This window comes from Manis javanica, unplaced genomic scaffold (genome assembly GCF_040802235.1).
Source record: "Manis javanica isolate MJ-LG unplaced genomic scaffold, MJ_LKY HiC_scaffold_24, whole genome shotgun sequence".
Lineage (NCBI taxonomy): Eukaryota > Metazoa > Chordata > Mammalia > Pholidota > Manidae > Manis > Manis javanica.
In genome coordinates this window covers 1,454,242-1,466,456 of record NW_027332170.1, presented here as the reverse complement: position 1 = coordinate 1,466,456, position 12,215 = coordinate 1,454,242, and the positions used below count along the sequence as shown (strand labels likewise).

At 40.9% G+C, this 12,215-nt stretch overlaps 1 protein-coding gene across 9 annotated transcripts in view; it reads right to left on the bottom strand.

Annotated features, from left to right (window-relative positions):
- LOC140847599 (transcription initiation factor TFIID subunit 1-like) overlaps window positions 1-5,723 on the bottom strand; it is a 117,519-nt gene extending 111,796 nt beyond the window's left edge. For all 9 annotated transcript variants that reach the window (XM_073228286.1, XM_073228288.1, XM_073228287.1 and 6 more), the window contains exon 1: window positions 5,590-5,723. In XM_073228286.1, the coding sequence (XP_073084387.1) occupies window positions 5,590-5,628 (39 nt within the window). In that variant the 5' untranslated portion in view covers window positions 5,629-5,723. The remainder of the gene's footprint in view (window positions 1-5,589) is intronic.
- Window positions 5,724-12,215: the final 6,492 nt, after the last annotated feature.

Sequence of the window (12,215 nt, the reverse complement as noted above, 5' to 3'; positions counted from 1 at the left end):
CCCCTTCCTCACATGGCTGTGGCCCATTGCAGGCCCCATAATAATCATTCTTCTCGCCTGTCTCTTCTTACCCTGTATAATAAAGTTCATCAAATCCCAAGTCGGAAAAATCTCTAATCAAGCTTTCAACCAGCTTTTACTCAGGAACTACCAGCTTCTGGCCACAGAAGATCCCTCACCCTCACGTGACCTCCTCACCACACGCTGAGATGGACCCCTCTCTCCACTGGAAACTGTTCCCGGAAACAATAGCCGCAGACGCCTGGCTCCTGACACCCATATCCTCTTGGCCAACCTATGGTTACAGGGAACCTTCATTGATTTCCAAACCTGAAGAAGTCCACATCTACTCGTCCTTACTGCGGGGAGTCCTATCAACCCTTTCCTCCCAATCCTCAAGCCCTCACTCCCTTCTCCGCCCCTGTTCAGCGGGAAGCAGCCAGAGAGAAAGCAACGTCCACAAAACCATAGAGGAGAAAGGGGGGAATGAAGGGTCCCCACCAGTAAGATGGCAAACTTTCAGCTTCTCTTCGGGGTCCTCAGTTCCCGCTGGCGCCACCTGAAGCCCAATCACCTCTCGCCCCCCTCCCAATCCCAGCACCTAGCCAACAGCCACCAGCCCCGTAGAAGTGACACCTCAATCAATTCATGCTCCTTCCTATATAACCCAGCACCTTTCCCTAATAAAGCGGAACTCTCCAGTGAATTGCTGCTATGTGTCGCTCCTTTCCTTTCAGAAATGACTATTTTCTACATTAATAGCTTACTGGTTGAATTTACTTTATGGTTAATAAGAATAACACGGGTTTTACACATGGCAGCTTACCTTGTTTTTACTTGCAAACAAAATTTCTGAAGCCAAATTGTGACTGTGTAGTAATGGATAAATACATAAACTACTTATAAAGAATATTTAGCATGTGTAGGTCATTTGAACCACAGCTAATTTTACCACCTGTACCTCAAAGAATACCAGGGGTTTCATCTGACTGTACCTTTAAAATCTACAGCACTATTTAGAAATGAAAAGTTTAGGCATACTAGATTTGCCATCAAAATTTGCCTTTATATGCTACTTCTACTTTTCATAAAACTGTTACATTTTCTCTTAATTTTGTGAATTTATGATTCCCTTATTCATTTACTCACTGAACCAATGTACTCATCACATGCAGTCCAGGACAGATGCTAAAGATGACATTACTTCTGCACTTAGGAATTTCAATAATATAGGGAATAAAGGACAAGTAAGCAAGTAACTATTATGCCAAACTGTGCTGAATACTAATGATGTGTTGCAATGCTCAGAAGAGAGATTAAACTAGCTTCTGAGCTAAATCTTGAGGGATGAGCTACGATTTTCCCTTTTAAAAATTGGGACATACCAGGGAGCAGTACCAACACTCGAAGTGGATAAAACATGAGCAGAGTTAACACAGCTATGCTTTATAATGTGTCTACTACATGTCAGGCAACATCTATGCTCACAGAAATTTAAGTAGAGGAACTTCCTTTATATCCCCACATTTCAAACGATACTAAAGCTGAGAGATTAAATAATTCACCTGAGGTACTAGATTTGGACTAGCATGCAGGTCTCTTTGAATTCAGAGCATCTTAGACAACAGTATATATAGGGGAAGTCAGAACTATTTAGGTTAGAATGGAATACCATTTTCAAGAGCTGGCACTGATGGAGGAGCAAGCAACTGTAAGTTTGGGAATAGAAAAATGACATATTAAAACATGGCTTAGATACAGGAAGTTGGAGGTATTAGTCTAGGAATTTTGTAATAAAAGCTTGGCAGTGGCAAATACAACAGAAGGGAAGGACCCGGTATGATACATTCTTCTAACCCTACTTTTCCTCCTTTGGCTTTATTTCTTCCTTATCTGTGTAGTCACAGAACAGTACAATTTGTATTCTGTATTCATAGGAAAATTTTGTTACTAAACGACAGTACTTAGTAACACAAATAACAACAGTCTGGACAACTAAGAGGTTATAAACCAAATAATATAAATGAATTAACTTCTCAAATAAATTACTTGTGTATGACACATTTCGATGACAGAAGTGACAAAGACTTAGAAACTGATTTTAAGGTACAGACCACAAGGAGAAAAAAAATAAAGCTGAGGTTTAAAACCTCATAGTGGATGACTGGAATAATGGGAATAGAGAAATAAAGAGAAAAATGTGCAGGATGAGACAGATTTCTTCCCATTTTTGTGTAGGTGTAAGGGGAGGGGGTTTATGAACTGACTTTCAGCAGGTTCCATTTGAACACATCTCTTTGTCTCCTGGGAAAAGGACCATCACACAAAAATGTATGACCAGTGCTCAAGAAAGATAAAGTTAGAGCTGAACTATGTACTCGAGACATGTATCTACAAAGATACTAGAATTAAAGCTATAGGAGTGATCACTCTAATCGTTAGGGGAAGTTGGAAGGAGTGACCGGGAAATACACTCCTTTCCAACCAATAACAAAGAGTCTTTTTCCTGGAGCGTGGAGTGATTTCTTGGATTTTTCACCTAGAGAGGGGTCTGGGAATGGTTTTTCTCATTTGAGCCTTATACCACAAGTTTATATAATTTCAAATTCACAAAAAGGCTTTACTGTATAATGCAGCTGACCCAGCAATAGAGAACTTGAACTCCGTTTGGCCTAGAGTTTCTGTAACTATGTAAAATACTCCATGGGGTACGCTACAGGAAATGAGTAACTCTAAAGAACTTCATTGTTCTTCTTTAGATAATTCTGTTTCCTATTAACCCAGTGGCCAAAGGTGAAAAGCTTATTAAATTTCATAGTGGTATCCTCAAAAAGCAGTTGTACATACATGATTTTAAAAAGCAAAGATATCTACATTAATTTCTAAAATGCTTTCTACTTAGGGCATATATGAAACTATACTAGTTGCATAAAACTTAAATGTGTTAACAGAGAAGGCAAATAGTGAATCTGTGGCATCTTACTACACTGATGGGCAGTGACTGCATTGGGGTATGGGTGGGGACTCAATAATATGGGTAAATGTAGTAACCCCTTTTTTTTCATGTGAAACCTTAATAAGAGTGCATATAAATAATACCTTAATAAAAAACAACTTAAATGTGTTAAACAATAATAAACTTTGGTCTAAAACAAAACACAAACTAAATTTAGAACCCAACACTATTTAATGTTTGGTATTTAAAATTTTTATTAAAAACAAAAGAACTATTGTTTCTTTTTCAAAATAAGCTATCAACAATTTAAAAACAAGGAGATAAACCCAGAGAGTTCCTATCTTCAACTGTTAAGGTAGTTTATTGTCACAAGAGCATCACACAGGAGTCAAACTCGGGTTTAAATACCACATTTGTCACTTTATACTTATATGTCTTTGGGTGAATTAAAGCTTTTGAAACCTTATTTTACTTATCCGTCAAATGGTAATAAAACCTACCCCAACTTAAGACCAATTAACTTATGTATTGTCTAACTGAGCCAGGCATAGATGAAGTACATAGTACTACATAATTCTCAAGAGCTTCCCCTTCCTTAGATCTGCAATCAATAATGAAAATTCCAAAATCTTGTAAGTATTAAAAGCTTATTTTTGAAAATTACAAAGTGGGAGAAAGAGTAATAGGATTTAAATACTAAATTAATAATGTCACCTTTAAGTCCTTTCCAATCCCTTATGTAACGTCCTCCTCCCAAAAGATGAGAAGAACATTTTGATAACTAAGATGACAATTTATCCCAAAAGTTTGGTCAGTATTTTTCTTAAATTACTAGACATAGCAATGAAATCTCTAGGTAAATGTCTACAGAAAAGTCTTACAAAAACTCGAATTAAAAACAAAAACATCAAATTCCTTCAGAGTAGAATTTTCATTCATCTACCCTTAAAATGTGTTGGGCAAGCGTAGAGAGTAAGGCACTCTCCTCCCCACTTAGTACCCTGAGAGTGCCAGATAATAAGGAATCTTGTCATCTCATTTTGAAAAAACTTTGCTACTTTCGGCCTTTACAAGACATTGCAGGTCTATATTAAGGCAAACACTGAGTACTCGCTCAACTTGATTTCTAGCCACTTGAGCTTCTTAACCACCACTTCAAAACGGTAAAATAAAAACGTAACATTCTTTTAAAAACTTTTTGGCACTACTTAATTTTGAATGTGCATGTGAGCCTGTGTACATTTTCAGTTACTAACTCATGGTTATTTACCAATATTACACGTGTGAATACTGCACACCAACTTTTGTGTACACGGGATCTGCCTATCAGGTCCGCGAATTAGGGATCATGGAGCGACCTTATTGCTCTCCCAATTGTGTCGTTTGATTATCACCTTCACCCAACAGCAGAGGAAAGGATTTCCAAAATTGAAGATGAGACCCACACATTCACATGAGGAAGGTGACAGAATATTTCGGTGAAGAGACAATATAAAGACACTTGGAGCAGAATTCCAACTGCAAATATCCTCAGGCTTACATTAGGATTTCTCAAACACCACGATGTGTTGTGTTTCACTGTACTGCTTTAGAACTCTTAAAATATGAACGTTGTTAAATTAAGTGTGAACACATCAAAAGCTGTAACTATCTTACTCAGAGTAGGTCAGTTACTTCTGAGTCTGAGAAACGTCAAGGTTCACTCCAGGAAATACTCAAAATAAGTAGGGTCCCGTCCCCTGTATTGGGGAACGGGGCCTCACACCCAAATGAAAACTGCGATTAAGAGAGAAGTAGTTCAATGATCAGGTTTCTTATTTTAAATGCCTGAGGATTTAAGTCGTTCACTTGGTTCCAATGCTGTCTGTCACATCATCTAAGAGACAGTGAAAGCAGCCACACAATCTCCCTCCTCAGGCAGAAGTCGAAGCAGGACGACGGGGCGCCACCAAATCGGCCCTCAGGGGGGCTGTTGACAACCTGAGCCGGAAACAACTATGGGGTGGGGGGAGCTTTCTGTGAGCAACTCTGCCACCTCCACGGAACACGGGAGATGCAAAGCGTACGGCTTAAGCCAAAAAAAAAAAAGAGAAGAGAGACTTTCACGGGCAAGGAAAAAAGCGCAAACAGGAAACGACGCATTCGGCTTCTGGGAGAAGTGAAGGCCTGCCTTCCAAGCGACCTTGGCCTTAACCCCCACCCGGCTACACTCTCCAGCCAGGCCGTGGGGCTGAGTCCTGCCCCTGGGCCGCTCGCAGGCTGACCAGAGCGCTTCGCAGTCCCCACACTTGGCTCAGGGCCCCGCTGCCAGGCGGAGGGACCGGGACCCCGGCGGCCGCCGCCCTCGCCGCCCCCTGCCCCGCCCGCTGCGCCAGGCGCCGCCGCCCGGCTTCCACTTCCTATTTTCGGAGCACACACGCTACAAGGAGCGGAGCGAGCAGGCCCGGCAGAGCTGCCCCTGCGCGGGGCCTCAGGTGGCTGACAGGGGGGCAGGCACTAGGGCGCAGCAGAGAGAGGGAGGAAGGGCGGCTGAGCGCGCAGACCAGTGCCCTTCCCCGGCCCCACTCCGGGCAGATGCGCCGGGGCTCGGCCGGCTCCGGACTGACGGGCTCCGCCGCCCCCGCGGCTCTTACCTTCTCCTCACCAGACAACCGCTCCTCCACATCCGCCATTTTCCTCCTGGCGACAAACGGCGGCGGCGGCCTCCTGACTTCCGCCTTTCCCGACGGTCCTCTGCGCCACTCAACCCCGCCGGGGGAGGGGCCCGCAGCCCAGGCCGCCGCGCACGCGCCCCGGGAGCCCCGCCTCCCTCCGCCGGGCTCTGGGGGCCGGAGCGCGGCTGTGCGCGAGCGCGGGCGCCTCATTGGCCCGGGAAGGGGGAGGCGTCGCCTGCTGTCTGCTGCCGACACGCCAGAAATCTGCGTGCGGGAATCTGCTCTCAGACGACCGTATTGACTCGGTCCGCGACGGAGTACATCCTGAGCCCTCGATTACGTTCCCATCAAGCCCTGAACACTACCAGCTAAAATGTGAAAAAGTGTACGAATAGAGGCTCTTTAAACTTTTTTTTAATTACTCGAAAAATATTCAGGCTTTCATTAAAACGTAACACAACCAAGTCCCTTAACTGAAAATTGCTCTTGACATATTCATTCTTTCATTAAAGAGACGTTAGTTGGTCCTTTATTGTGTGCAGGGTACTTTGTTGGTCTTTGACGATGTACAATGTTCACCAAAAACCAGAGAAACAAACCTCTGTTCTCAAGAGGCCAATTGACTATTCCTTAAACAAACAATGCTGAGCAGTTGAGGAAGGCACTCTACTATTGCAGGGGAATTGAAATATGTGTGCGACATAGATCTTACTCTGCGGAGAATTGCCAGATTAAATCACAGAGTCCGGTTAAATCTGAATTTCAGGTAGACAAATATATTTTATGTCCCCTGAAGCATTTGCGATATACTAAAAAATTATTCATTGTTTTCAAGTTTTATTGGACATCCATTACTTTTATTTGCAAAATCTTGGAATCTTACTTTTAAAACTTCAAGTTTAGCTAGAAACTAAAGATGTAATCAAGGCTGTGTATATGAATTGGCTAGAAATCTTGTTATGATGCAGTAGCTCATTTAGTAGGTCTGGGATGGGGTTGGAAAATCTGCTTTTCTAAAAAGCTCCTAGGTGGCACCAGTACTACGAATACAATGTTATATATCAATTTTATATAGCTCAATTAAAAAAAGTTTTTTAAGTTTTTATTTAGTAGAAGATGAGAAGCTCTTGACAACTTTTGAAATAGTGACATGACATCAGAAATAGCGAAATGAATTTGACACCTGAATGTGTCACGTGAGAGTCTCTTAAAAAGTTCAAATAACCATTCATATGCAAAACACTATTACTAACCAATTTACTGGGTGCTCACAGTGTGTGAATCATTGTTTCTTCTGAATGAAAAGCACACAGAATCCGTGCTATTGAACAGCTCACAGTCCAGGGAGGGAAAACTTGCTGACACATGCGGTGAAAAAGTAGGTGTCTGTTGAGGATAAATGCTGCAGAGAAGGCATAATAGAGAATAAACCACACAGTTTGGCCAAGGACCTGACTGGATGCCAATAAACAACATGTTTACTGTTTTTCAGTTTATAAGTCCTTGCTTCACTGCAACTTCAAGAAATAAGGTATTAATAAAACTTATACACATTTTACAGAGGAAAACTGAGGCTAAATATTTGTCCTAGACGGCACTTAAGTGACTAAGTTGGGTTCAGACCTCAGGCCATCTTATTCTGTGTTCCATATTCTTTACTCTTCAAAAATTCTCTTTGTCTCTCTCTAAAGCCACTCTCCCTCAAATAAAACCAGTACTTTCTCATCCCATCAGTTTTATTCACCACCATCTGCTGTGCATCAGCATTATTTCCGGGATTTTTTTTCTTCTGCTTTTCAGTTTCTGTTTACTTAGCAAAACCTAATATCAATAACTCATACACATTGGGTACTGAGTAAATGTTATGGCTTGACTGATTGGCTGCTCTTTTCCTCTAGAAACCTCACCCAAATCTGGTAATGTTTTGCAATAATTTGAATGAGACTGTTTATAACAGTAACCTTGGTGATATTTACATGTGGCTCCCCCATAGTGACACAGCCAGCAATTATGCATAATTCCTGATAATCCTTTCAAAAACTTCCCAATACCACCTTCTAGATACAGCTAAAAGGAGTTAGAGAGTTAATGAAACTTAGGAACATTGGAAAGATTTCAAGCCAGTACACAAAATAGGTGTAAAAATTGAATGACCATTATATGACTTCAAGTAGAAATGTACTGGTATTCTTGATAATAAGTTATTTTATGATGTAGAGAAAATAAATAAAATATTCCTCCCCCAAAACAATTCTAACTACTAAGTTAGAATTTCTACCCTTTTCTCATTTAACTTCTAAACTCACCTTTCCTCTACTTCTTAGTGGTATAATATTGACCTTCCCAATTAACTACCCAAAGTCTGATTTTTTTTAAAAATCTTCCTTCTGTAGGATTTGTTTTTAAATTACTTGTGGGCTTAGTCTGTTTTCCTGTGGATGTGCTTTATGTCCTCAACTAATTTTAAGCTTGTCAAAGCCAGAGGTTTCCTCATTTCATAATCAAAATCTTAGAATCCATCTAGTGTAAGCCTCTCATTTCAAGGTAAGTAGAACCTTAGATAAATTAAATGACTTGACAAAAATCACACATCTAGTTGATATTACACATTAAGGGTCCTGATCATACTCATGTTCTTTCTTTATATGATTATATGTATGTATATATGCATATACACATATGCATGCATATATATACATCCACAGATACTCATATGTAAGATATGTAATATATATCTCAATCATATATATTGATTGTGATATATGTATAATAAAATTATAAATATTCATTAAATATTAATGACTGACCACTAAGTAGTTACAGCAAATACAGACTTCTATAACACTGTATTATTTAATCTCTGCACTGGAAAACACATACCTATAGTTTAAAAGTATGGCTTACCTCACTCCTAAGAAAAACTACCAGTATTAGACAACTAATATTTGGTTGGTTGTTCCTCTCCCATGATCAATGAACACAACTGGTTTTAAAAAATGTCCTTTAAGGCTACAGCAAAATGTCAAGCTTCATGTATGTTTTAAAAGTAATTGTCTTTCTAAATCAAATTATTTGCCTTAACTTTTGGCTCCTTGTAGTTGAGTGTGTCCTATTAATTCAGCTGTATTTGTAAAGATCCACACAAGTAACCACCTTGTAGAAGCCTGACATTCAAAGAGGTGCCAAGGAATTCTCAAAGAAACTCATTTGTTAATTCCTCCTCCCTCCTGAATGTGCTGTCTTTCATAATTTGGCTCATACACACCTCACCAAACCCACCTCTGCCGTTGCCCTAAATGCACAGGTCACTGAAACACACAAAGCTATTTACTTACACATCATGCTCTCTCATGCCTCTGTTGAAGCCCTTTCTGGAATTTCTTTGCTACCTTTCTTTTAAAATTTTGTACAATTTTCCCTTTTTTTCCATGAAGTCCACGTTGAATTCTGTAGCTAAAGCTAGTAATTTCTTATTCTAGATTCCCATAGAAAGTTCTCCATTTATTTTTGCCATGTACTTTAATGGTAAGGTATAGATTTTATGATCAGCAAATCTTGGGTTCTGATCTTAGTTAACTGGGCCACTTAGTCTGGAGGCTTTGGTTTCTTCACCTATACTTTGAGGTTAGTAATGATACCTCCCTCATTGTGATGCCAGGTTCTTGTTTGCGGAGTGGAAGAATGAGCTTCACAAATAGCCAAGATAGGAGAGCAAGGTGCAGGCTTTTATTTAGAGATAAAGAGAAAGGACAGAGCTCCCAGCTCACAGCAGGAATGGACAAGAGAGTCTGTAGTGGTGCGTTGTCTAGGGGGTTTTATAGGCAGTTGAGGATTTATCGAGAACATGAAGAAACTTAGGGGTGTGGACTTGTTAAGTGGTCCCTGAATATTAAAAACTAAGGACATAGCCTATGTTTTACTGAGTTGTCTGATAAATAGAGTTTCATACATGGGTGTTTAAAAATCTTTGTTGGAGTATATATTAACTGAATGTCTCTTTCATGTCATGCCCATAAATGGGAGCTGAAAAATCGGGCTACACCCCCATATGTGTGTGATTGATAGCATCCCCTAAAGTGTGGCTCTGGAACTCCAGAACAGGAGAGCATGTTCCCCCAAAACTCCCAGAGCATACAAATACTCCTATCCTTTACTGCACCATATTCAGTCATCACTTAATACTGAGTTGATTCCTGCTTTGAATTTGTCTGTCACAGTAAGTTGAAGCCTTTAGCATCTTCACACAATGTCCCAAATGAAGTACAGGACATGGGGAGTGTCCGAGGTGATTCTTTAGGGTGACGAAAGTGTTAGGCTGCAGGCATGAGCTGAAGGGGTGAGCCTGATGGACAAGCTCAGGCCTCAGCAAACGAGGTGAAGAAACCAACAGGTTCTGGTCTGACGACATTCCAGAGCCTGATGGGATAACCCTCCCAACTAGAGCCCTTTCCCCAAGCTAAAGGATTAGTGGTAACTTTCCAGTGCCTGGCTAAAGGCCAACGAGAGACCCCCACATACCCTAGACGAGCCAATCCTCATGCCACTGTACATCTTTGCTCTCCCTCCCCCTGCCTTCTTTAAAAACTTGCTGCCTGCCCTGCTGGGGGTGACTTCCCAGGCCTGTGTTTCAGACCACGGAACATCACCCAGGGTGGCATTCAAATAAACTACCAGGCCCTTTGTTACCTCTCTTTGCCTGCTTACTTCAGTTGACATTTATTGGAATTTAAATTACAGCAAGGAAATACTAAAGTTTCTGTTTATTTTTATTTACTTATTTGGATTATTATTACAAAAAAGATATATAAAAAATATAATTATATAGTTTACGCCTTCCAAATCCCACTCCCTTTCATTTCTCTCACAGGTAACCACTAACCTGAATCTGATGTTTATCATTCCTATGCATGTTGGTACTTTTTCAACAAAGGACTATTTCCTTTTCATTTTTTTTTTTACCCACTTAATGTGGTATCCAATTCAAAAAGTGTTTATGGAATGAATTCATGAATATGATTTCTTCACATAGTCTTGGAAACAATGTGGATAGAGAATATTAGACTAATTTCTCACTTAAAATTATCTCCCTATATGGCAAACATAAGTTTGAGGAAAGAGTGAAAAATTAAGTTGGACTCTTGATCTGGAAAGGTGAAGCAACAAAATGAACAGATTTGCTGATAGTAAATGAAAAGATAGATTTTTTTACCCTTAATGTCTGATAATACCTTTAACTCTTTTGGACTAAGTAACAGCAGAAGAGCAGCAGGACAGATCAAGAAATTTGTCATTTGTGTTTCCCCAAGCCGCACCCACCTCGTCAGCTGTGTTTTTCTAACTCGAGTCTAATCCAAAGAATTGCAGGAGTACCGGCCCAGATTCCTCCCTCCCAGCTCTGGGGAGGCCCCACAGTAATTCATGCACATTCAGAAAGGCTTACCCCCCACTCTTCCTCTGTCTTTTGTCCCTCGGTAATTATCACCTGTGATGCTCCCTATCTCATCAGACCTCTCCCAGGTATCTTTCCTCCTTCGTCATGTTCCCCTCAAGGACGTACAGCTCAGGGCTCATGTCACCACTTCTTATTCTTATGACTTTAGCTGCATCCATGCGGGGATATGCTGGATATGCTGGATGATCCCCAGTCACTGTCCTGGGCTGTTGGTGGAGGGAACCTCTGTTTTCTCCCTTGAGTTGCCTCTGGTATGGAAAGCCCGGACAGACAGTGTTAAGTGCTCTGACCAGATGTCCTCAGATCACTTTGCTATTTCTATGCTGCAGAGTTTCTTGCATCTGCTTCACAAAGAAATTCTCCTTTGGAGATTCTCTCATGCTACTGGGGCTGCTTTGCCAGCAAGCAGACAGCTGGGAGTTTAGGTGTGGTGGAGAAGCTCCTTAGCTAACAGCTGGCAGATGACGGAGCATGAAAACCCAGCTCTGTAGCCGCAGGTCAGAACAACTCTGAGGTGTCATTTACATTTCGCATTTTCCCCAAGAAAGTCAAGCTCAGTTTGCCTCTTTCCCCTTTCATGGCAGTTGACTCAGGGATTCTGAAAAATTGTCATATTGGGAACACAACAACAGCAATAGAAAAGAAGGTAAGGTTTGGCACATGAGGGTGCCCTGGTACTCCAGATTGGGGGTGGGAAGCCAGCACCTCATCAGGGATGGTGTAGCCTTGAGGATGAGCTCTAAAATACTGACTTGGAAAGACTTTACTCTTGCCTTGGTAAGACTCTCCCTGGGAACAGAGTAGGGCTAATTTTGCAAATGTGGAGAGAAATAGAGCACCAGGAACTCACCTGAATTGGATCGGATACTTCAGAGCAGAGAGGTGAAGTAGACAGAATTTTAAACTACAGGACATGATCCATATCTTAAAGTAACATATCCTGGCTGTGAAAGGCTATAAATTAATATATAAAAAGATCAGCCTACAAAGCAGTATATGGCAGCTACAAAATAAATGGTAAAAATGAGAAATGTTTTCTTTATATATATGAGATTGGATGCAACACATACTGAAAAAAATGGATGAAAGGATGAAATACAGAATTATAAATTCTGCTCCTCTAATGTAGTTATCTGCTACACTGCCTATCCCA